We start from the raw sequence: 23,279 nt of genomic DNA, 5'->3' as shown, positions 1-23,279 counted from the left end.
CCTGTACTTCACACCTCAGGCTGGCATTTCTTTCACATTTGGAACACCCATCCCTCCTCCTGCAGTTGTCTAAATCATTTATGTAGTCAATAAGCACTTGTTGAAGGTTTCTTACATGCCAGGAAGTTTTTTCGGTGTTAGGATCCAATAGTGAATTGGACAGTCACAGTCTCTGCCCTCATAGAGCAGAAATTTGTGGTGTTGAAAGAGAGACAACAGATCAAAAATGGAGTCACTTGGTTGCTAAGCTCATGTAACCAAACCAAAACTTAATACTTACTAAGTAAGTATTGCAGTTTCAACCTCTCCCAGGAAGGTAATCTTAAACCAAAAATCTGGAATTTTCTGGTCAGCACTAGTGAGTTAATTCATTCCACAAACCCCTTCCATTCCCAAAAGAAAAATGAGTGAATCTGCTCTTTCCTTGCCCTTCCCCCCATTATGTGTATAAAAGTCACCTGCTCTAGGCTGAGACTACATCAGGTAGCAGGAGATCAGCTTGATAGCTTATCTAAACATTGCAAACACCTACAAATCCAACGGGAGATCGAAGAGAAGAAGAACAGCAATTCTAGAAACAGAAAATCAACCACTTTCTGAAAGGTAGGACTGGCGGAGAAGTGAATATAAAACGACGGGAAGATAGACCGCGAGGGGCCAGCTCCCGGCAAGCGGCGGAGCAACGGAGCACAAAATCAGGACTTTTAAAAGTCTGTTCCACTGAGGGACATTGCTCCAGAGGCTAAACCGGGGTGAAGCCCACGTGAGGTCAGTGTGACACCAGGTCCCGCAGGGTCACAGGAGGATCGGGGGTATCGGAGTGTCACAGAGCTCGCAGGTATTAGAATGGAGAAGCTGGCTACAGAGACAGAGCCGAGGACTGAACTCTGAGCTCGGGGTTACCTTGAGCTGGTCGTGGGCTGGGTGAACTCGGAGCGCGGCTGGAGGCTGGGGATACGGGAGTGATTGGGTGCTGTCCTCTGGCGGTGCACTGAGGAGTGGGGCCCCGGGCTCTCGGCTCCTCCGGGCTGGAGACTAGGAGGCCGCCATTTTCATTCCTGTCCTCCGGAACTCTACGGAAATCATTCAGGGAACGGAAGCTCCCAAAAGCGAACCCGAGCGGATTCCTTAGTCTGGCCACTGGTAAGAGCGGTGCAATCCTGCCTCGGGCAAAGACACTTGAGAGTCACTACAACAGGCCCCTCCCCCAGAAGATCAACAAAATATCCAGCCAGGACGAAGTTCATCTATCAAGGAAAGCAGGTTCAATACCTAAGACAGCAGCGGATTTCCAGAGGAGGAGAAAGCAAAGCACGGAACTCATGGCTTTCTCCCCATGATTCTTTAGTCTTGCAGTTTATTCAATTTTTTTTTCTTTCTTTTTTCTTCCTCTGCTAAATTGTTTAAAACTTTTACCCTTTTCTTTTTTAACATTTTTGACTAGTTTATCTAAAATATATATTTTTTCTTTCTTTTTTATATTTTTTCTTTGTTTTATTTTTAAAATTTTTTCCTTTTTTGAACCTCTTTTTATCCCCTTTCTCCCCCCCACAATTTGGGGTCTCTTCTGATTTGGTTACAGCGCATTTTTCCGGGGTCTTTGCCACCCTTTTAGTATTTTATTTGATCCTTCATATCCTCTTATCTGGACAAAATGACAAGGCGGAAAAAATCACCACAAACAAAAGAACAAGAGGCAGTACCGAAGGCTAGGGACCTAATCAACACAGACATTGGTAATATGTCAGATCAAGAGTTCAGAATGACGATTCTGAACGTTCTAGCCTGGCTCAAAAAAGGCATGGAAGATATTAGAGAAACCCTCTCTGGAGATATAAAAGCCCTTTCTGGAGAAATAAAAGAACTAAAATCTAACCAAGTTGAAATCAAAAAAGCTATTAATGAGGTGCAATCAAAAATGGAAGCTCTCACTGCTAGGATCAATGAGGCAGAAGAAAGAATTAGTGATATAGAAGACCAAATGACAGAGAATAAAGAAGCCAAGCAAAAGAGGGACAAACAGCTACTGGACCACGAGGGGAGAATTCGAGAGATAAGTGACACCATAAGACGAAACAACATTAGAATAATTGGGATTCCAGAAGAAGAAGGAGAGAGGGGAGCAGAAGGTCTATTGGAGAGAATTATTGGAGAGAATTTCCCTAATATGGCAAAGGGAACAAGCATCAAAATAGAGGAGATGCAGAGAACCCCCCTCAAAGTCAACAAGAATAGGTCCATACCCCGTCACCTAATAGTAAAATTTACAAGTCTTAGTGACAAAGAGAAAATCCTGAAAGCAGCCCGGGAAAAGAAGTCTGTAACATACAATGGTAAAAATATTAGATTGGCAGCAGACTTATCCACAGAGACCTGGCAGGCCAGAAAGAGCTGTTATGATATATTCAGAGCACTAAACGAGAAAAACATGCAGCCAAGAATACTCTATCCAGCTAGGTTATCATTGAAAATAGAAGGAGAGATCAAAAGCTTCCAGGACAAACAAAAACTGAAAGAATTTGCAAACACCAAACCAGCTCTACAGGAAATATTGAAAGGGGTCCTCTAAGCAAAGAGAGAGCCTAAAAGTAGTAGATCAGAGAGGTACAGAGAAAATATACAGTAACAGTCACCTTACAGCTAAAAATGGCACTAAATTCATATCTCTCAATAGTTACCCTGAATGTTAATGGGCTAAATGCCCCAATCAAAAGACACAGGGTATCAGAATGGATAAAAAAACAAAACCCATCAGTATGTTGCCTACAAGAAACTCATTTTAGACGCGAAGACACCTCCAGATTTAAAGTGAGGGGGTGGAAAACAATTTACCATGCTAATGGGCATCAGAAGAAAGCCGGGGTGGCAATCCTTATATCAGATCAATTCGATTTTAAGCCAAAGACTATAATAAGAGATGAGGAAGGACACTATATCCTACTCAAAGGGTCTGTCCAACAAGATCTAACAATTTTAAATATCTATGCCCCTAATGTGGGAGCAGCCAACTATATCAACCAATTAATAACAAAATCAAAGAAACACATCAATAATAATACAATAATAGTAGGGGACTTGAACACTCCCCTCACTGAAATGGACAGATCATCCAAGCAAAAGATCAACAAGGAAATCAAGGCCTTAAATGACACACTGGACCAGATGGACATCACAGATATATTCAGAACATTTCATCCCAAAGCAACAGAATACACATTCTTTTCTAGTGCACATGAAACATTCTCCAGAATAGATCACATCCTGGGTCACAAATCAGGTCTCAACCGGTATCAAAAGATTAGGATCATTCCCTGCATATTTTCAGACCACAATGCTCTGAAGCTAGAACTCAATCACAAGAGGAAAGCTGGAAAGAACACAAATACATGGAGACTAAACAGCATCCTTCTAAAGAATGAATGGGTCAACCAGGAAATTAAAGAATTGAAAAAATTCATGGAAACAAATGATAATGAAAACACAACGGTTCAAAATCTGTGGGACACAGCAAAGGCAGTCCTGAGAGGAAAATATATAGTGGTACAAGCCTTTCTCAAGAAACAACGAAGGTCTCAAGTACACAACCTAACCCTACATGTAAAGGAGCTGGAGAAAGAACAAGAAAGAAACCCTAAACCCAGCAGGAGAAGAGAAATCATAAAGATCAGAGCAGAAATCAATGAAATAGAAACCAAAAAAACAATAGAAAAAAATCAATGAAACTAGGAGCTGGTTCTTTGAAAGAATCAATAAGATTGATAAACCCCTGGCCAGACTCATCAAAAAGAAAAGAGAAAGGACCCAAATAAATAAAATCATGAATGAAAGAGGAGAGATCACAACTAACACCAAAGAAATACAGACAATTATAAGAACATACTATGAGCAACTCTACGCCAACAAATTTGACAATCTGGAAGAAATGGATGCATTCCTAGAGACATATAAACTACCACAACTGAACCAGGAAGAAATAGAAAACCTGAACAGGCCCATAACCAGTAAGGAGATTGAAAGTCATCAAAAATCTCCAAACAAACAAAAGCCCAGGGCCAGACGGCTTCCCAGGGGAATTCTACCAAACATTTAAAGAAGAACTAATTCCTATTCTCCTGAAATTGTTCCAAAAAATAGAAATGGAGGGAAAACTTCCAAACTCATTTTATGAGGCCAGCATCACCTTGATCCCAAAACCAGACAAGGATCTCACCAAAAAAGAGAACTACAGACCAATATCCTTGATGAACACAGATGCAAAAATTCTCACCAAAATACTAGCCAATAGGATTCAACAATACATTAAAAGGATTATTCACCACAATCAAGTGGGATTTATTCCAGGGCTGCAGGGTTGTTTCAACATCCGCAAATCAATCAATGTGATAGAACACATTAATAAAAGAAAGAACAAGAACCATATGATACTCTCCATAGATGCTGAAAAAGCATTTGACAAAGTACAGCATCCCTTCCTGATCAAAAATCTTCAAAGTGTAGGGATAGAGGGCACATACCTCAATATTATCAAAGCCATCTATGAAAAACCCACCGCAAATATCATTCTCAATGGAGAAAACTGAAAGCTTTTCCGTTAAGGTCAGGAACACGGCAGGGATGTCCATTATCACCACTGCTATTCAACATAGTACTAGAAGTCCTACAGCAATCAGACAACAAAAAGAAATTAAAGGCATCCAAATCGGCAAAGAAGAAGTCAAACTATCATTCTTCGCAGATGATATGATACTATATGTGGAAAACCCAAAAGACTCCACTCCAAAACTGCTAGAACTTGTACAGGAATTCAGTAAAGTGTCAGGATATAAAATTAATGCACAGAAATCAGTTGCATTTCTCTACACCAACAACAAGACAGAAGAAAGAGAAATTAAGGAGTCAATTCCATTTACAATTGCACCCAAAACTATAAGATACCTAGGAATAAACCTAACCAAAGAGGCTAAGAATCTATACGCAGAAAACTATAAAGTACTCATGAAAGAAATTGAGGAAGACACAAAGAAATGGAAAAATGTTCCATGCTCCTGGATTGGAAGAATAAATATTGTGAAAATGTCTATGCTACCTAAAGCAATCTACACATTTAATGCAATCCCTATCAAAATACCATCCATTTTTTTCAAAGAAATGGAACAAATAATCCTCAAATTTATATGGAACCAGAAAAGACCTCGAATAGCCAAAGGAATATTGAAGAACAAAGCCAAAGTTGGTGGCATCACAATTCCGGACTTCACGTTCTATTACAAAGCTGTCATCATCAAGACAGCATGGTACTGGCACAAAAACAGACACATAGATCAATGGAACAGAATAGAGAGCCCAGAAATAGGCCCTCAAATCTATGGTCAACTAATCTTTGACAAAGCAGTTAAGAATGTCCAATGGAAAAAAGACAGAGTCTTCAATAAATGGTGCTGGGAAAATTGGACAGCCACATGCAGAAAAATGAAATTGGACCACTTCCTTACACCACACATGAAAATAGACTCAAAATGGATGAAGGACCTCAATGTGAGAAAGGATTCCATCAAAATCCTTGAGGAGAACGCAGGCAGCAACCTCTTCGACCTCAGCCACAGCAACATCTTCCTAGGAACATCAGCAAAGGCAAGGGAAGCAAGGGCAAAAATGAACTATTGGGATTTCATGAAGATCAAAAGCTTTTGCACAGCAAAGGAAACAGTTAACAAAACCAAAAGACAACTGACAGAATGGGAGAAGATATTTGCAAACGACATATCAGATAAAGGGCTAGTGTCCAAAATCTATAAGAAACTTATCAAACTCAACACCCAAAGAACAAACAATCCAATCAAGAAATGGGCAGAGGACATGAACAGACATTTCTGCAAAGAAGACATCCAGATGGCCAACAGACACATGAAAAAGTGCTCCACATCACTTGGCATCAGGGAAATACAAAGCAAAACAACAATGAGATATCACCTCACACCAGTCAGAATGGCTAAAATGAACAAGTCAGGAAATGACAGGTGCTGGCGAGGATGCGGAGAAAGGGGAACCCTCCTACACTGTTGGTGGGAATGCAAGCTGGTGCAACCACTCTGGAAAACAGCATGGAGGTTCCTCAAAATGTTGAAAATAGAACTACCCTATGACCCAGCAATTGCACTACTGGGTATTTACCCTAAAGATACAAACGCAGTGATCCGAAGGGGCACACGTACCCGAATGTTTATAGTAGCAATGTCCACAATAGCCAAACTATGGAAAGAACCTAGATGTCCATCAACAGATGAATGGATAAAGAAGAGGTGGTATATATACACAATGGAATACTATGCAGCCATCAAAAGATATGAAATCTTGCCATTTGCAACAACGTGGATGGAACTAGAGGGTACCATGCTTAGTGAAATAAGTCAATCGGAAAAAGACAACTATCATATGATTTCGCTGATATGAGGACATGGAGATGAAACATGGGGGGTTAGGGGGATAGGAGAAGAATAAATGAAACAAGATAGGATTGGGAGGGAGACAAACCATAAATGACTCTTAATCTCACAAAACAAACTGGGGGTTGCTGGGGGGAGGTGGGGTTGGGAGAGGGGGAGGGGGATATGGACATTGGGGAGGGTATGTGCTATCGTGAGTGCTGTGAAGTGTGTAAACTTGGTGATTCACAGACCTGTATCCCTGGGGATAAATATACATTATATGTTTATATAAAAAAAAAAAACTGGAAGGGGAGGTAAACCATAAGAGACTATGGACTCTGAAAAACAACCTGAGGGTTTTGAAGGGGCGGGGGTGGGAAGTTGGGGGAACCAGGTGGTGGGTAATAGGGAGGGCATGTATTGCATGGAGCACTGGGTGTTGTGCAAAATCAATGAATACTGTTGCGCTGAAAAAAAAATAAGTAAATTAGAAAGTGAATAAAAAAAAAAAAAAGAAGCCACCTGCTCTGTTCAGCTCTTCAGACCTCCTTTCCATCTGCTAGATGGGATGCTGCCTGCATCATGAATCATTGAATAAAGTCCATTATATCTTGATCTCAAGGTCCTGGGATCGAGCCCCGCATCGGGCTCTCTGCTCCGCGGGGAGCCTGCTTCCTCCTCTCTCTGCCTGCGTCTCTGCCTACTTGTGATCTCTCTCTGTCAAATAAATAAATAAAATCTTTAAAAAAAAATATATCTTGAAATTTATTCAGTTGAATTTTGTTTTTTTAATAGTGGAAATTGGGTACCTTTTTTTTTTTAAGAGATAGCATGATTTTATTGAAATGTTTTAGCACAAGGTTGGGGAATCTTAAAATCCTGTATTCGCAGCCAATATGAGCACTGTAAATGACATATTCCTGAATTTAGCTGGCATTGTATCTGAGTTAAGTTATAATATGATAGTAGTACTAATAAACTAATATAATTTAAATTGGAAGCTAACTAATTTCTGCATATTCACATTTCTCTGGTTGACCTTTATGACTAGACATACTCAAAACTACATTCTTTCAACTGAGTTGGACAGGACCAACAAATTTAGTTGTCTCACTTAAAAGTCTTCACACCACTAGTGGCAAGGAATAGGAAAGTTCTGGCATTAAGATACAGTCAATGTGTATCACACAATTACTTTACCAGGTTACAATGTCATTCTTTCTCAAAAGCCATTTTAAAATACAGCAAAGTGCTAGGCTCTGCAACAACTAAAATGATAATTCTAACTTTCATCCAAACTCTGATGCGATAAAATTTGAAGTTTTAAAAATTGTTGCTCAGTGGGGCGCCTCGGTGGCTCAGTTGTTAGGCATCTGCCTTTGGCTCAGGTCATGATCCCGGGTCCTGGGACCAAGTTCTGCCTTGGGCTCTCTCCGCTCAGCAGGAAGCCTATTTCTCCCTCTCCTGCTCCCCTTGCTTCTGGTCCCTCTCTGTCAAATAAATAAAATCTTAGAAAAAACAGTTGTTCAAGTTTGTTAATGGCTTAAATAGATTTGATTTTCCACCCACAGCATTTAGATCAAAGAATTAATTCTCTAAAAATTTTAAGATTCGACAGAAGGGTGAGATTGTTGTTGGTTACCAGCCCTCTTCTTTTGGGGCTGAAGAAATCAGTTGGTTGTCTACCAAAGCACACAGAATAAAATTCACAGAGTCAGGGCATGACTTATCCCGGATACAGTGAGGTACTTCACTTAGGAGAATGCTGTCCAGAGTCATCTCACAAATAATGACTACTCAGTGAACTTCTCCTCCATGGCACTTTTGGGCCACTTTTTAAAAATTATCTTACTAGAGCAACTAATGTTTAATTATTTGTATTTTTTCCACAGGCCTCTCCTACCCACATTTTTCATGTAACTGCTTTAGTTAAAATAATCAGTTGCCTTGGGCCTTGCTACTTCAGATTACAAAAAGCAAAAACACAACCAAAATGAACAAATGTTTAAATATGCATTCAGTGGCGCTCATAAAATTTTGCCTTTTTATTTATGTTAAAAGCAAAATAATGATCATCAGATTGGTAAATTTGAGGAGAATTATAGGAGCCTTTATCTTGATGAAAATCCAAAATATGAAATTATATTGGAAAAAATGCAAAGTAAAAGCTATGGTTAAAAATGCAACGTTAAAAGGGCAAGACCTGAGCTACACTAAAGAACCGTACATCTGGAATGGAGAGAGGGGAGTATCGGTGTGACAGTGACTTTGGAGACTGTATCTCAAAACACTTTCTCGATCAGATCTTTGGCCGAGCAGGACTTTGGAATTTTAGCACACAGCATTTCGGGCAATAGCTATGTAACCAAACCCAAGTTCATCTGTCTGATGTGCAGTAAAGCCAATCACTGAGACACAGAAGAGAAAGCAAGGAAAGGGTTCATGCTAGAGGCAGCCAAATGAGGAGACAGGAGACTAGCTTAAATCCAGCTCCTCAGCTGCGGTTAGAATGTCTTAATAACCACAAGGGTTGGGATTACACACATACTGATAAAAGGGCAGGGAAAGTTATGATCATGGAACATATGCATTGAACAAACACATAGGTAACATATTGTGTGTTCACTGCAGGGTGAACTAACACTGCAGGGTGTTAGTGCCTAACACTAAAATTAGGCAGATTTGGCCACTGACATCAGAAGGTCATCTTCAGGACAAGGAGAGGAATTGTGTGTGAGCTCAGAGAGCTGATATAAACTGGATTGGGTCTTGGGCTCCTTATCTCTGGTAAGGTATGCAGGGCCTTGCATGTTCCCAGGCTGGAATCGTATCAGTGACCTTCAGTTGTGTCAGCTCAGGCCTCTGTGGAGACAGCTAGCGCATTTGTTGGTGGCCGTTTTTATATGTTCTACTCCAGGAACCATGGTATGGGGTTTAAAAGATAAATTTAGTCATATTAAAATTTTTTTAAGTTTTTTAGAGCAAAACTTTGAGTTGGGCAGCATCCAGTCTTGCAGAGAGAAAGAAACTCTGAGGAGCCATACAAAATGAAAGACTTTTAATAGGTTGAAAGGAGGGGGTTTAAGGAAATTATACTGGCATAAGAGTGGGTTGCTTTATGCAAAGTTTCTTTCCTTTAGAGGATGGCAGGGTTGTATTGTGCAGATTATCTCACTAGTGCTGATCAGGTGATTGACTGGTTTAAGATTCCATTTCTGGGGGCGCCTGGGTGGCTCAGTGGATTAAGCCTCTGCCTTTGGCTCAGGTCATGATCTCAGGGTCCTGGGATCGAGCTCCTTATCGGGCTTTCTGCTCTGCGGGGAGCCTGTTTCCCCTCTCTCTCTGCCTGCCTCTCTGCTTACTTGTAATCTCTGTTTGCCAAATAAATAAAATCTTTAAAGAAAAAAAAGATTCCATTTCTGGGAGAGCTGAAAGCATATTTCTCAGTTTAGTGACTTAAGGCTTCACTTACGTGACTTCATTTTGGGCCTGTTGTCTTGTTTGATATCTTTTATTTTCAAAGAATATGCAAATTTGCATTTTTCTTTCATTCCTTTGTCTATTTGGGGTTATTTCCAAGAGGGTAAGGGGAAACCACAGCCTTTGCTCTACCATTTAAACAATGGAAATTCTCTTTATTGGTTGATCCAACATTTGCAATTGTTCTTTTCTTTTGGCATTTAGATTGACTTAAGCATTTGGCAGGTTCTTGGGAAAGACAATGAGAAACCTCTTTCTAAACAATTTCGTTCACAAAAATGAGCATCTTTTTAGTGTTACCAGATAAGAGCACTTGGATACCCAAATTCGCTGTTTGCTGCCCTAAGGTTTATTTTGAGTGAATTCTTCATTTAAGGAACTCAGATTCTAGAAGGGGAAAGGATAAAAGGCAGATTTAGAACATGTTTTCTGCCTTCAAAGTCTTATAATTTAATAGGGAAATTATAAGACATTCCGCTACAATGTTAGTTCATGATTCATCCATGTTAGAGGGAGAAAGCATTTCAGACTGGAAGGATTTGAAAAGAAAGGATTCAAGAGGGGGACATAGAATTCATAGACATAAGTCTATGAATACACAGAATGTATGAGGTGAATGGGCAAAGTGGATCCCAGCTGGACCAGGGGCGGGAAGAGGGTGGGAAGAGAGCTGCAATGTGTATTTGAAGAGGCTGCTTCTTTTTCAGCTTATGGTGGTCTAGGGAGAGTAGGGGTGGGAAAGTCCAATAAAATTGGAAAGGTATATTGAGCTTGAATTTAGAGGGTCATACACACCAGGTAAAGGAGTTTGAATTTTACTTGATCAGCAAAATACACAAGATATTTTTAATCAGGAGAAATGTTGAGGGTAATGCATTTGAAGGAGAGTTTGAAGAATGGCTATGAACTGGGAGGGGGGGGGCGGGGTGGGTAAGTTGTGAAGTAGACTAACCCAATCAGGAGGTGATGGTCATAGTCAAATGTGTAGTTATTGAGTTTCAACATGACTGCAAGTGAGAAAGGGCAGATGTGAGGGACAAGGGGGCTGGTGTTGAAAATGTCTTGCAGTGTGACTACCTTTGGGGGTTCATATGCTGAGAGGTCCTACACAGAACTAAGGGACTCACTGGATGTTATATTTTCTCTTTCATGGTTTCTCTCTTCTTTAAGGACATTTGGTGAAATTATAGCATTATTAAATGGACATTTGTCACAAACACTCTCAATTTTGTTTTCTGAGAAAGTTCCCAAATGGGGTCTATACCTGGCAAGGATGCAATGCTTATTGCAGAACACCAGAAAGCTTTGAGCTATTGTCTGGCATTTTCCAGTTAACAGAAACAAAAAATAAAATGCTGGTCAATAAACTTTTATTGAAGAACATCTTCTGTGTGACTAGAGCCATACTAAGTGCTGGGGGCACACACAAAAGACTAGAAGACAAACCTTACCCTTTGCAGGCTCATTGTTCTAGGAGGGTGGGCAGACACACCTGGAGTGTAACTATAACAACTACCTTAACATTCTTTTCTGCTAGTTCCTTCACTTGTGAATATGTTTCTACTGATTAATTTTTCTCCTGGTTATGCACCATACTTTCCCTGGCAATTTTTTAAAAGATTTATTTATTTATTTGAGAGAGAGAGAGAGAGCATGAGCAGAGATAGAGAGAATCCTCAAGCCCACTCCCCACTGAGCACGGAGCCTGTTGCAGGGCTCTATCCCGGGCTCCTGGGATCATGACCTGAGCTGAAATCAAGAGTTGGCTACTCAGCTGACTGAGCCAGCTAGGTGCCCCTAGCTGGTAATTTTTTATTGTATGTTGGGCATTGTAAATTTTATGTTGTTTGCTGGATTTGCTGTAATTCTTTATGTATTTCAGAATGGGATGTCACTATGTCACTTGGAATTAATTTGATCATTTGAAGGATTGTTTATAAGCTTTGTTAGAAAGAGAATATATTCCAAATCATTATTAGGACTCTACTGGGTGCTCCACACTTTAAGAGATCATCTTCCCACTCTGGGTGGTGAGATGTGAACAATTCCCAACCCTGTGCAAGCCCTGAGGATTTTTTTCTGCTTAATCCTTTTTAGTCATTTTTTTCCCCTGGCCTTGGTAGTTTTCTCACATGTATGCCCAGTTCAGAACTCAGACAAAGATTCATGGGAACCTCTCTGCAGATCTCCAGAGCTCCCTGTGCAGATTTCTTTTGGGCACTTTGTTCTACAAAGTAGCTATCTTGATACAATTTAGCTATCTTGGTCCCCCAGCATTTGGATCTCTTATTTGGATTCCTTTACTGTGCTATACCCTGGAAGCTGCATGCAAGCACTAAGCTCATGCAATCATAGGGCTTATCTTGTTGGCATCCCTTATCTCAAGAATCACAGTCCTGTGCTGCCTTCTGTCCATGTCTGGAAAACATTGTTTTAAATATTTCTGTCTGGTCTGGTTTTCTAGCTGTTTAAGGCAAGAGGGTAAATCTGTTCTGTGTTTTAAATGTTACATATTACACCTTGGTTGGATCAAGTTCTCTCTCTAGATTTTAGGATTATGGAAACTGCTCTAATTTTCATCTTATTTAAATGCCTAAATTTAATGAATGGTAAATATGAGAAGCTGAATAATATACATACACTTTGTTGGAGTAGGGATAATTAATAATGAGTGTTGGATTAATTTATAAGAAAGTTTCAGAAATTGGAAAAAATATATAAATATGAAAACCAGGTAAGAACCCTGAAGTTTTTTAGAAAAATTAAAGAAAATTAAGTAATAACTTATAAGTTATATGATCAACATAATCAATAAAATTGATCTAATGTACTATAATTTCTTAGCTATGATTTTGATATTTCACACAGCAATGTATTTTTACCCACAAAAAAAGATTCTTTATTATATTTAATGTTTTTCCTTGAAGGTATTAGAAGCAAGTGAGAGAACTATGTCCTAGATCAATATGTTTATTGTGTTCTAATATCTTCCCACAAATACAAAAGCGTTTGGCACATTTTCTATTACAGATTATTTTAATCTGTATTTCTTAAGGTCATTATAGCATTTTCTTCCTTCCATCTAACTTTTCCTCCTGAATACAATCCAAATAAGCTAAAAATCTACTTTCTTTTTACAACCAAATACATGAATTTCAATTTTGAGGTATTCCCGATGATATGACCTATTCTAACAGTTACGGCTTTAAATATTTTTATTATCCTTGTTTATATCTTAGTGTAAGTACTTTTTAATTTCTATGTGTAGGACAGTTCTTCTAAGCTGAAAGTGTGACAGACTGTGCACACATTTCTTCTAGGCTTAGGTTTCAGTATAATACTTCAAAAAAATACCAGGTTGTCATTTAGAATATGGACTCCCTTTCCCCATGCAGTGACACCAAGGCAGGCACAATATGAAGAGCTTCCAGCAACAGCAGGGGCCACTCTGGGGAGTCTCTCTGTCTTTGCAATCCTGAGACACTCCTCTGGTGTCCAAAGACACCAGGGTAGTCAGGGACATAATCACAGCAGGGGATAGAGGGAAAGATCCAAGAACTTAAGAATTATAGAATTCCCAATCTGAACAGCAGAGAGCAAATAGGCCAAATCATCACCATCATCACCATCAGAAATTCAGGAACTTGTGGGAAAGTAACAAATAATAAAATACATCTAACATTTATATTATTGGAGTCTGATAAGAAGAGGAAGAAGAAAGTTGGGATGAAACAATTTTTGAAGCAATAATGGTTACCCACTGCAAGGAAGGTACCCCACAGGTAAAGGGCTCAATCTCACATGACTGTCTCCTACTAACCCCATTTGATGCCATTTTCAGGATGTCACTTGTATTTCTGATTAGCTACAAATCAGTTTTTCATAACTCCCTCTGCATGTTTGATATTTGCTAGAACTGCTCATAGAACTTTGGGAACGCTTAGGTTTACCAATTTATTATAATATTATAAAGGATGCAGCTCAAAGGAGCCAGGTGGAAGAGATGCATAGAGCCAGATATGAGGAAGGAGCATGGAGCTTCCATATCTTCTCTGGACTTACCACCCTCCCAGCACCTCATCACATGTCCATCAACGTGGAAGCTCTCTGAACCGCTTCAGTTAGGGTTTTCATGGAGCCTTCATTACATGGGTACAATTGATTAAATCACTGGCCATAGGTAATTAACTTGACCTTTGGCCCCTCTCCTGTCCCCAGAGGTCAGAGTTGGGGAGTGAGGAGCAGATGCTGAAAGTTTCAACTCTCTAATCACATGGTTCAGTCCCCTCAAAACCAGTTCCTCCTCATCCTGAGGGGCTTTCCAAAAGTTACCTCCTTAACATAAATTCAGACATGCTTGAAAAAGGCTTGTTACGAATAACAAAAAATGCTCTTCTGCTCTCTTTCACTCTGGAAATTCAAAATATTTTAGGAGCTGTGTAGCAGGAACTGGGAATGAAGACCAAATATATATTTCTCATTATATCACATAATATTACACCCCTGCAAATTCTATATCTGGCAAAAGTATGTTTCAGGAAGAAAATTAGGATAGTAATGCTATAAAAAATGAAGACAGGATCCAAGTACCTGACAAATTTCAACACCATTCATAATAAAAACTCTCAGCAAATTAGGAATAGAGAAAACTACTTCAACTTGATAAATAAGATATACACAAGCCCCACACATAACATCATACTTAATGGTGAAAGACTGAACATTTTTTATCTAAGTCTAGGAACAAAGTAAGGATGTGAGCTCTTACCACTCTTACTCAACATAGTACTAGAAATTCTAGCTGCCGCAATTAGATAACAGAAAGAAATAAAACTGTATTTGTAGATGACATGATTGCCTCTGTAGAAGATCCCAAGGAATTGGATTTTTAATTCCTAAAACAACTGCCTAGAATTAATCAGTGAGTTTACCACGGTCACAGAATCCAACATCAATACAAGAAACCTAATGGCATTTCTAGATGCTGAACTGAACATACTGAAACCAAACTTAAAAATATAATAACATTTAAAATCACGCAAAGGAATTGCAACACTGAGGTATAAACATGCATAGGATCTGTGTGAAAAAAAAATCACAAAATTCTGATTTAAAAAAGTGGAAGAAGACCAAAAGAAATGAAGACACATAGCATGTTCATGGATTTGAAGAGTCAACATTGTAAAGATGTCAAGTCTCCACATTGGATCTGTAGGTCGATTGCAATTCCTATCCAAATTTTAGCATGACTTTTTGTAGAAAGAGACAAACTTATCCTACATTTTATATGGAAAGGCACTAGCCCTAGAATAGTTTTTAAAATCTTGGCAAAGAAGTATAAAGGTTTGTAGCTGTTAAAACCAAATTTATAAAACGGTATATTCAAAGAAGAAAAACATGCTTCTGTGTAACATGTATAAAGACCCATAAGTCCATTGCTTCCAACCTAAGAATGAGAAAAAAGATGGATAATCTACAGAGTTGTTAATATATATATACACATACACCTGTAATGAATGAGACAAGAGAAGAAAACTCATCATATTTTCTGAAAACTATAGTCCTAATTTCAACCTGATGCCACAGGCTTTGTTCATTCAAATGGGAAAGAAAAAGCAACAGCTTCAAAGGGAAAAATCAGGAGACTTCTCTTCATTACAGGGACTTCAAACCCTGCACATTCCAAGCTGGGTTCATCACTGTTCTGTCTATTCAAACCTCTGTCACTTGCTGTGTTTCCTATCTCAATAAATGTCACCACCATCTACCCCAGTCTGAAACACAGTGTCATCCCAGACTCCTCTCTATCATCTGCCTCATCCAATCACTTATCAAAAGCTACCAGTTTTACCTCCCCAAATTTTCTTAAATCAACTCTGTCCTCTTGCTTAATATTAAACACCATGAGAACAATCCAGCCCTTATCCTGGGATCACCAGGTCTATTAGGATGACTTGTCTGTTTCCCATTTAGCCTACACCTTACAGGCTCCTCATCTCCAGAAAATTACTATCTAACTTAGTTTCTGCTTGCAATCTGTGGAAAGAGGCTGAACTAAAGTAGTTCATTGCCTCCACAGCCCTCCCTGGCCCGCCTCCTCCTGATCTGATCTCGCCAGCCCCATCTCTTGCTAGTTTGTAACCAAAGAATTCCAAACTGTACTTCTTGTATATCCTATGTGGATACTTTCAAACTGTTTCACCGATAGGAACAGCACTCCCTTCTTTGCTCTGGTAATTCTCTTAATTTACAGACTCGGTTTGGTTAAACTATGCTCCTCCAGGGTAGCCTGTGTCCCTCACCTGCACCTCTGTGGCGCCCTGTGAAACCTTTATTTTGGCATTTACCCATCGTTTTGGAACTGTTCGTCTGTGTGCACACTCCGTCCATTGGTTTGAACGCGCTGTCTGCAGCCAGAGGGACACTCAGCACAGTTGCGGAGCCCGCGGAATACGCTTAGGCCAGGTTGTCTTTTTTTTTTACTCCCACTTATCGCAGCTTTTCCCTCCCAGCTGGCTGGTGACACAACAGTATAGGAAAACCAAGGTCATGGCCAATAGCTCAAGACCCTCCCACATTACTCGCCCCAGTTGAAAGTCATCTGCGCACCCAGGCAGTTCCGACAAGCTGGGTCGGGTGCGGTGCTCTGCCTTTCCCGCCCCCTCAGAGCCCGAGACTTCCTTGGCACTATTTGGCAGGCTCCCCAGCTCCGGTGCTCTGCGTCTGGGTCTGCGGAGAGGCGGCGGGAGCAGCGCGGGCTGCGCGTGATGGGCCTCCCTCGGCGCTTCAGGTGACCTTGCCCTAGTAGCGCAGCCCGCAGCGAGCTCGCCATTCCAGGCTCCGTGCGACCCTCGGCGCCTGGCGCGGCTGCTGGGTACCTCCCTGCAGAGAGCCTGCTAGACCTCTCTCCCCGTTCTGTTAGTCACCCGGTCATCTGCAGGAGGTTATTAGCTGGGCCCCGGGCCCATTACGTGGAGCAAGGGCGCCTTTGGACTGGGACTGCCCCCCGGTCCTTCTCTCTGCGGGAGCCGCTCCCCTTATCCACTCGCCTTTCGAGCTTTCGTTCCTCAGCTCTTCTGCCCACAGCTTAGATACGCCCGAGCTCTGCTGAGAGTCTGTCCATTATACCCGAGAGAAGAAGATCAGCGTGTAGACGCTGACAAAATGCTTCAGGGATCGGACGCTGCAGCCTTTCTGAACCTGGTGGATGGAGTGCTCCCACCTCTCACTGAGCCCCTTATCCCTCCTCCACCTTTTCCCAGGACCCCTTTCCCCAGCTCCCACGCCTGTCCTGTTCCGTTCCTGGCTGTGGGCTTCTAGGGCTGAGTCTATTCTCAGTTTTCTGTCGGGACTGAGGTGGGCTGTGCGGCAGCATAGGGGACTGTGGTACAGGGGACCTTCGTGGATCCCCGTAAAGCCACAGTCTCTCAGCGCCTTAGGCTAGCCTGGAGGACCTACCTTGATGTGAGCCTCTTAAAATGCTGAAGCAGCATTTTAACCCTTACAGTTGGACGAGTCCAGTGCCTTCCCCCCACTGGTCATTGCTTTTTCTTTCTCTTTTCAGCCGGTGTCTCTCCTGGAAAAGAATCCTGTGCATCTTTTTCCTGCCACTTATCTTAGCAAGTTTTGCTCCCCGAGTGAAAGATAAAGAGGGTCTTATATATGCAAATGCACAGCTACACCCTGCCGGGTAGGTGTTTGCCTGAGTGGGGGGAAGGGGAGGGTTCTCCTTTCTTGGAGAAGATAATAGCAGCGGGATGCTCAGAGCTTGTCCTGCCGCAAGAACTTATTTTCCACTAAGGCTATGGCGGCCTGTCCTCTCTCTCTCAGCACGTTTAATTGGTCTCACCTGACCCCCCTCACGCTGAAGGACCGATCTGTGGGACTTGAGACTGTAAGCAGAGTCGGAAGTAAGCCATACTTCACCCTGGGGGGTCACAAGTTCCTGATTTTTGGGGGCTCCATCCACTATTTCCGGGTGCCCAGGGAGTACTGGAGGGACCGCTTGCTGAAGCTGAAGGCCTGTGGCTTCAACACGCTTACCACGTGAGTGCTGGCTCTCTACTCCTCTGTGAACTTGCTACCCTACAGGGACTCCTAACCCCTGCATCCAGGTGCAGGACCTCTGGATTTGGGATCCCTAATGTTTTCTAACTTGTCCTGATAAGCTTAAGGGTCACACCTCACACTTAGCTGACTTTGGTCACAGCCTTGGATAAGGGTTAATGAGAGAAAGACAGAAGCACTAAGTGATTGCCATAGTAATCTCTCTAATGAGAGGGTCATTGGGTCCCTTAGGAGCTCTTAGTTTAATTACAAAGGCTCAAAGTATACTTCCAAATAAATAAATACATAAGGTGAGTGTGCGCGCGTGCATGCGCCCATGTGTTTTAAAGATTTTATTAGTTTGACAGACAGCGAGAGAGGGAACAGAAGCGGGAGGAGTGGAGAGAGAGAAGCAGGCTTCCTGCCCAGCAGGGAGCCGGATGTGGGGCTAGATACCAGGACAATGGGGTCATGACCTGAGCCAAAGGGAGATGCTTAATGACTGAGCCCCCAGGCACCCCCATAGGGTGTTTTTTTCTTTTTTAAAAGATTTCATTTATTTGACCGAGATCACAAGCAGGCGGGGGGGGGGGGGGGGGGGGGGGGGGGGGGGGGGGGGAGCAGGCTCCCCGCTGAGCAGAGAGCCTGACGAGGGGCTTGATCCCAGGATCCTGAGATCCTGATCTGAGCCGAAGGCAGAGGCTTTAACCCAGAGCCACCCAGGAGCCCCATAAGGTGTGTTTTTTAAACGATTTTATTTATTTAAGAGAGAGAGAGAGCGCGCGCGCGTGCGCGCGCACAAGCTGGGGGGAGGGGAAGAGGGAGAAGCAGACTCCCCCATGAGCAGGGAGCCTAACATGGGGCTGCATCTAATCCCAGGACCTTGAATCATGACTTGAGCCAAAGGCACACTTAACTAAGACACCCAGGCACCCCAGTACATGTGTTTTAAAAACAATTTTTATTCATGTATATGGTGGTGAGCTTGAAAAGGAATAGTAGTGTCAAAAAATGAACACATCAAAGGAAATACCAGTATCACTGAAGTTAAATTTAATGGCGTTAAGGGAATGAAGACTGTAGCTTAATGATTAAGAACATAGGGATGCAGAATCAGACAGACCTGTCAGTCAGACAGTCCCAGCTCTGCCTCCGAGCATCACATCCCAGGGCCCTGGTGTCCTCATCTATAAATGTGCAAAATAAAAATTGCTTCATAAGTTTGTATTGCTGATTAAATGAGATAAAACTTTTGCCTTGTTTATGTGAAAAATGCCTATCCTAATGCATGGCACGTATATGGACTCAATTATGATGGCAAAAAAAGAAATGCAAACCTACTATAGTCAAGCATAAGAATTTAAATATAAATGTAACATGATTAAATATGCATTTAGCATGATAAATTTAGCATGATCTTTAACATGATTAGATGTTAGTGACAAAGGTAACGTGTATTTAGGGTCTACTGATGGCTGGGCATTTTGTAATCATCTTCACAGAATCACTTAATCTTTACAACTAGCTGTCCTGTGAGATGGCTAGTATAATTCTCACTGTGCAGGGGGAAAGTAACAGAAGCATAGAGGGCTTAACTAGCTTGCTCATTTCACCTGCCATCTTCTCAGGGTATGACCATGAAGTTGTGAGTGAGGGTGCTGCCAAGGTCACGTATAGGTATGGACTCCTGTCTGTGCACAGATGGTCAGTCAAATCAAAACCAGCTGGAAGCAAAAATCATGTTTGAATAGGAACAGTGGAGATTCCTTCGTAACAAATCAATTTCCAAAAAAGTCCTGAAACTAAAAAAATTGGGAGTCAATAAAGATGGGTTATAGGGTAAGCCTAAAGAAACTATCCCATGGAAGGCAGCACCGTAACAGGTGCACATGAAAGGATGTGAGGTTAACTTCATGGGAATGTGTTTTTGGAGCTGGAGAAAAGGCAGGGGAGCCCACCCTTAGTATAACAATGCTGCCATTGACAGGACACTGAGATCCCAGTCTACGTACGTCTACACTGTAAGGTAAAACAACCAGTTTTAGTTATTCAGTGAACATGTCTCTAGCACTTAAACTCAGCCAGGCATGTTCTAAACCCTGGAAATTATTAATTCACATTGTCACTGTATCAATAGTATGTGGAGAGTAGTGTAATCACTGTCTTTCGTAGGCGAGAAAACTCAGGTGGGGAGAGGTTAAGGCAATTGCCTGAAGACTATGTAGTATTAGCAGAGCTGTGCTTTAAATTCAGTCAGGCACGTGGTTCGAGCTGCTAAGCAGCTCGTCTTTCATAATTGTGTTCTTCACTTAGAGATTGAGGATGACATTCAGAGTGTTTTGCAACCCTGTTTTTGAAGTCTTGTAAACTTAAGTCCCCTCTGCAGGGCATTTTATCATTTTATGAAGCAGAACTCATTTTTCTGTTTCTTAATGAGATGTTTGTCACCAGCAGTCAGAAGGGTATGTTGTCTTCATGGTCAAGCTGTGGGATTTTATTAGTTACATCAGGAAAAAGTAAAGGCAGTTGTGAGCAGCTTAAACTTACAATATAGAAGGGGAAGGAGCAGAAAAATGTTAGCAAAACTCTATGGGGCATTTAATGTAATGTTTAACATCTGTAACTATATTAATTATGTTAATTCAAAAAATAGTTGAGTTCCCTTGCCTTTCTGGGGTAATACTACATTGGTTTTTATGGATTATACTTACAATGCTTTCATTATTTAAAAAAACAAAGAACCACCAGAAGTCCTCACCCACTTATACCACAGACCAGACCTAGCAGGACCATAGAAATGCAAAACCTGCATTGGAATCCGAAGTGAAGCCCCTTTCCTCCTGAATGTCTCTCCACTGCCCTCTTGTGGCAAGGCCAAGCACGGTACTCACTACAAAGGACGAAATGCTTCTAGGGCTGGCCCCATCCACTCCTGCAGAGCTGATATAAAGGCTACGTTTGAAGCTGGGAAGCCATAAATTGATAATTGGCTCATTTAATATACAAAGAACTTAATCATAAATAACTATTGAGTTTTACTGAGAGGCTTTTATACATCTATTGAAAAATTATATAGTTTTCCTGCACTCTATTGAAGTAGTAAATTATATGGACAATTTTTCTGATATTCAACCAATCCACAGCTCTGGGATAAATTCTGTTTGATTGTGAGACATGCACATGTGAATGTGCACACACACACACAGAAATTGCTAGACTTCATTTATTCGTGTTTCATTTCAGATATATATGTTTATGATTATAATTGAAATTGATTTAAAATTTTATTTCTCTTAATATCTTGTTCAGTTTTGATATGAGTCTTGTAATAAACTCTTCAAGTGACTATATGTTTTTTTCTTTTCTCTCAAACTATCTTGAAAAAGAATTCTCTTTACCCTGAATGTTTCTTAAATTTCACCTGTAAAACCTCTGTGACTACTATCTTTTGTGGTTGTGAAGATTCAACTTTATTGAAAGGCTACTGCTTTTTCTGCTAGAGTATACACTATTTTTATCCTGTAGATCTTTTTTCCTTTTCTTTCTTCTTTTGGATTCACTAGGACTTTTAAAAATTCTCCTTTCTTCCTTGGTATTTGTACATCATATTGTGTATTTGGGACTTTTTTTTTTCCTTGTCTGTTCTTTTCAAAGAACTAGCTTGGCTTTACTAATATGCTCTGTATCTTTTTGTTTTCTAGTTTATAATTTCTGAGTTATGTATGATTTCCTTTCTTCTACCTTATTTGAGTTAATACTTTCCTCCCTCTCCTCTTCTCTTCCCCTACTTTTTGCTCTACCTCCCCTTCCCCTCTTCCCCCTCCACTTGCTTCTTTTCTCTTTGTCTCCTGAGTTGAATATTTAGCTCATTTTCTTTCCAGGATTTTGCATTTTCTAATATATTTATTCAGGGATATGAGTATACCTCTAATTATTGCTTTGGCTACATATCCCATAAATTTTGCTCTGTAATACTTTGAATGTCATTTGGTTCCAAACATTTCAGCTGTTTGGGAATATGCTTTCTGTTTTATTTATTTATTTTACTTTTTAAGCTTTTAAAGCATAATTTTCTAATGTAGTTGCCTTTGTCTTGGGATCATGGACTACGTGATGTAAGTTTTTGAGATTTGTTGAGATTTATCTTGTATTTTATGACTGCTGCATGTGTTTTTAAGAATGTATGTGTTCCACCTTTGCTTACTGAGTTCTCCGTGTATTTCTTAGATCCCCAGCCTTTCATTTGTGTTCTAGTTTTTGCTGTTATTTTCCTTGATTCTCGGGGAAGTATTTTAAATCTTCCCACTATGACTGTGGATTTATCCCTTTCTTCTCTGGTTCAGTAAATTCCTCCTTTACTTGAAGCTATGGTTATAGAGAGCATGTGGTCATGATTACCATATTTTCTTGATGGATCATTTCCTTTCTTATAATTTGATCCCTTTCAACATCTATTTGTGAGGGATTTTTTTTTGCCTTAAAATTCATTTTGCCTGCTATTTAAGAATGTTAGAATAATTTTGCCTCAACTATATAATTTTCCATCTTTTTGTTTTCAACTTTTTCCAGCAGTTTCCTTTAAAGTAAGTCACTTATAAGCATCATTTAGCAATTTTTTTTTCATTTTGTTCTCTTAGTGCATAGCTATCAACTTTATCATGCATATTTGTCTTTAGCAAACCAACTCTTCATTCCTCCTCACAAGGAAAGATCTTAAATACAGTCAGTTCTACCACAATGCAACATATGGATTTTAAATGTCTACATTGTACAAAACTGTGTAATAAGAACTACAGAGCTGATGAGAAACATGAAGTTAGAGGCACAATGCTCAAGAACTTTGTTGGTGACACACACAAAAAAGACAGTCACCTACTAAAAATAGCACCTAATAAAAATTCTACACATACCTTTTGTCCCTACAGGTTCAGCCCTAAGGGGGAGGTGCCTGCCTGGCAGCTTCCTTCTTGCTAAATCTAAAGCTGGCAATTTTCTTTACTACATTTCTTTTATCCTCATAGGAAGTCCTCCTCCACTCCTATTTTGATTAATTCTTAGCAAAAATTTCTTCGGCATTTGAGGGTTTTATCCTTTTTATTATATGTTTAATGGGTATTACATAGAATGGGGTGGTGAGTGGGATAATTTATATATAAATTCAAGGAATCTAGAATCATAGAATTATTGGCAGCTTGGACCAAGGCTGGGTAATAAAGAAAGGAACTATTGACAATAATCATTATTCATGTAATACAGATTTAATTGCCATTGAAACTCCTACTTATTCCAAAATAGAACTATCCCAGGTATTGGGATGGATTTGGTGAT

The 23,279-nt window shown here is 40.5% G+C and overlaps 1 protein-coding gene across 1 annotated transcript in view; it reads left to right on the top strand.

Annotated features, from left to right (window-relative positions):
- Positions 1-16,657: 16,657 nt before the first annotated feature.
- The window catches only part of GLB1L3 (galactosidase beta 1 like 3), a 41,358-nt gene continuing 34,736 nt past the window's right edge, over positions 16,658-23,279 (top strand). The window contains exons 1-3 of the mRNA XM_046016668.1: positions 16,658-16,695; positions 17,470-17,595; positions 17,736-17,951. Of these exons, the coding sequence (XP_045872624.1) occupies positions 16,673-16,695; positions 17,470-17,595; positions 17,736-17,951 (365 nt within the window). The 5' untranslated portion in view covers positions 16,658-16,672. The remainder of the gene's footprint in view (positions 16,696-17,469; positions 17,596-17,735; positions 17,952-23,279) is intronic.

Source organism: Meles meles, chromosome 8 (assembly GCF_922984935.1).
Source record: "Meles meles chromosome 8, mMelMel3.1 paternal haplotype, whole genome shotgun sequence".
Classification (NCBI taxonomy): Eukaryota; Metazoa; Chordata; class Mammalia; order Carnivora; family Mustelidae; genus Meles; species Meles meles.
This window is presented reverse-complemented; position numbering and strand designations above follow the sequence as displayed.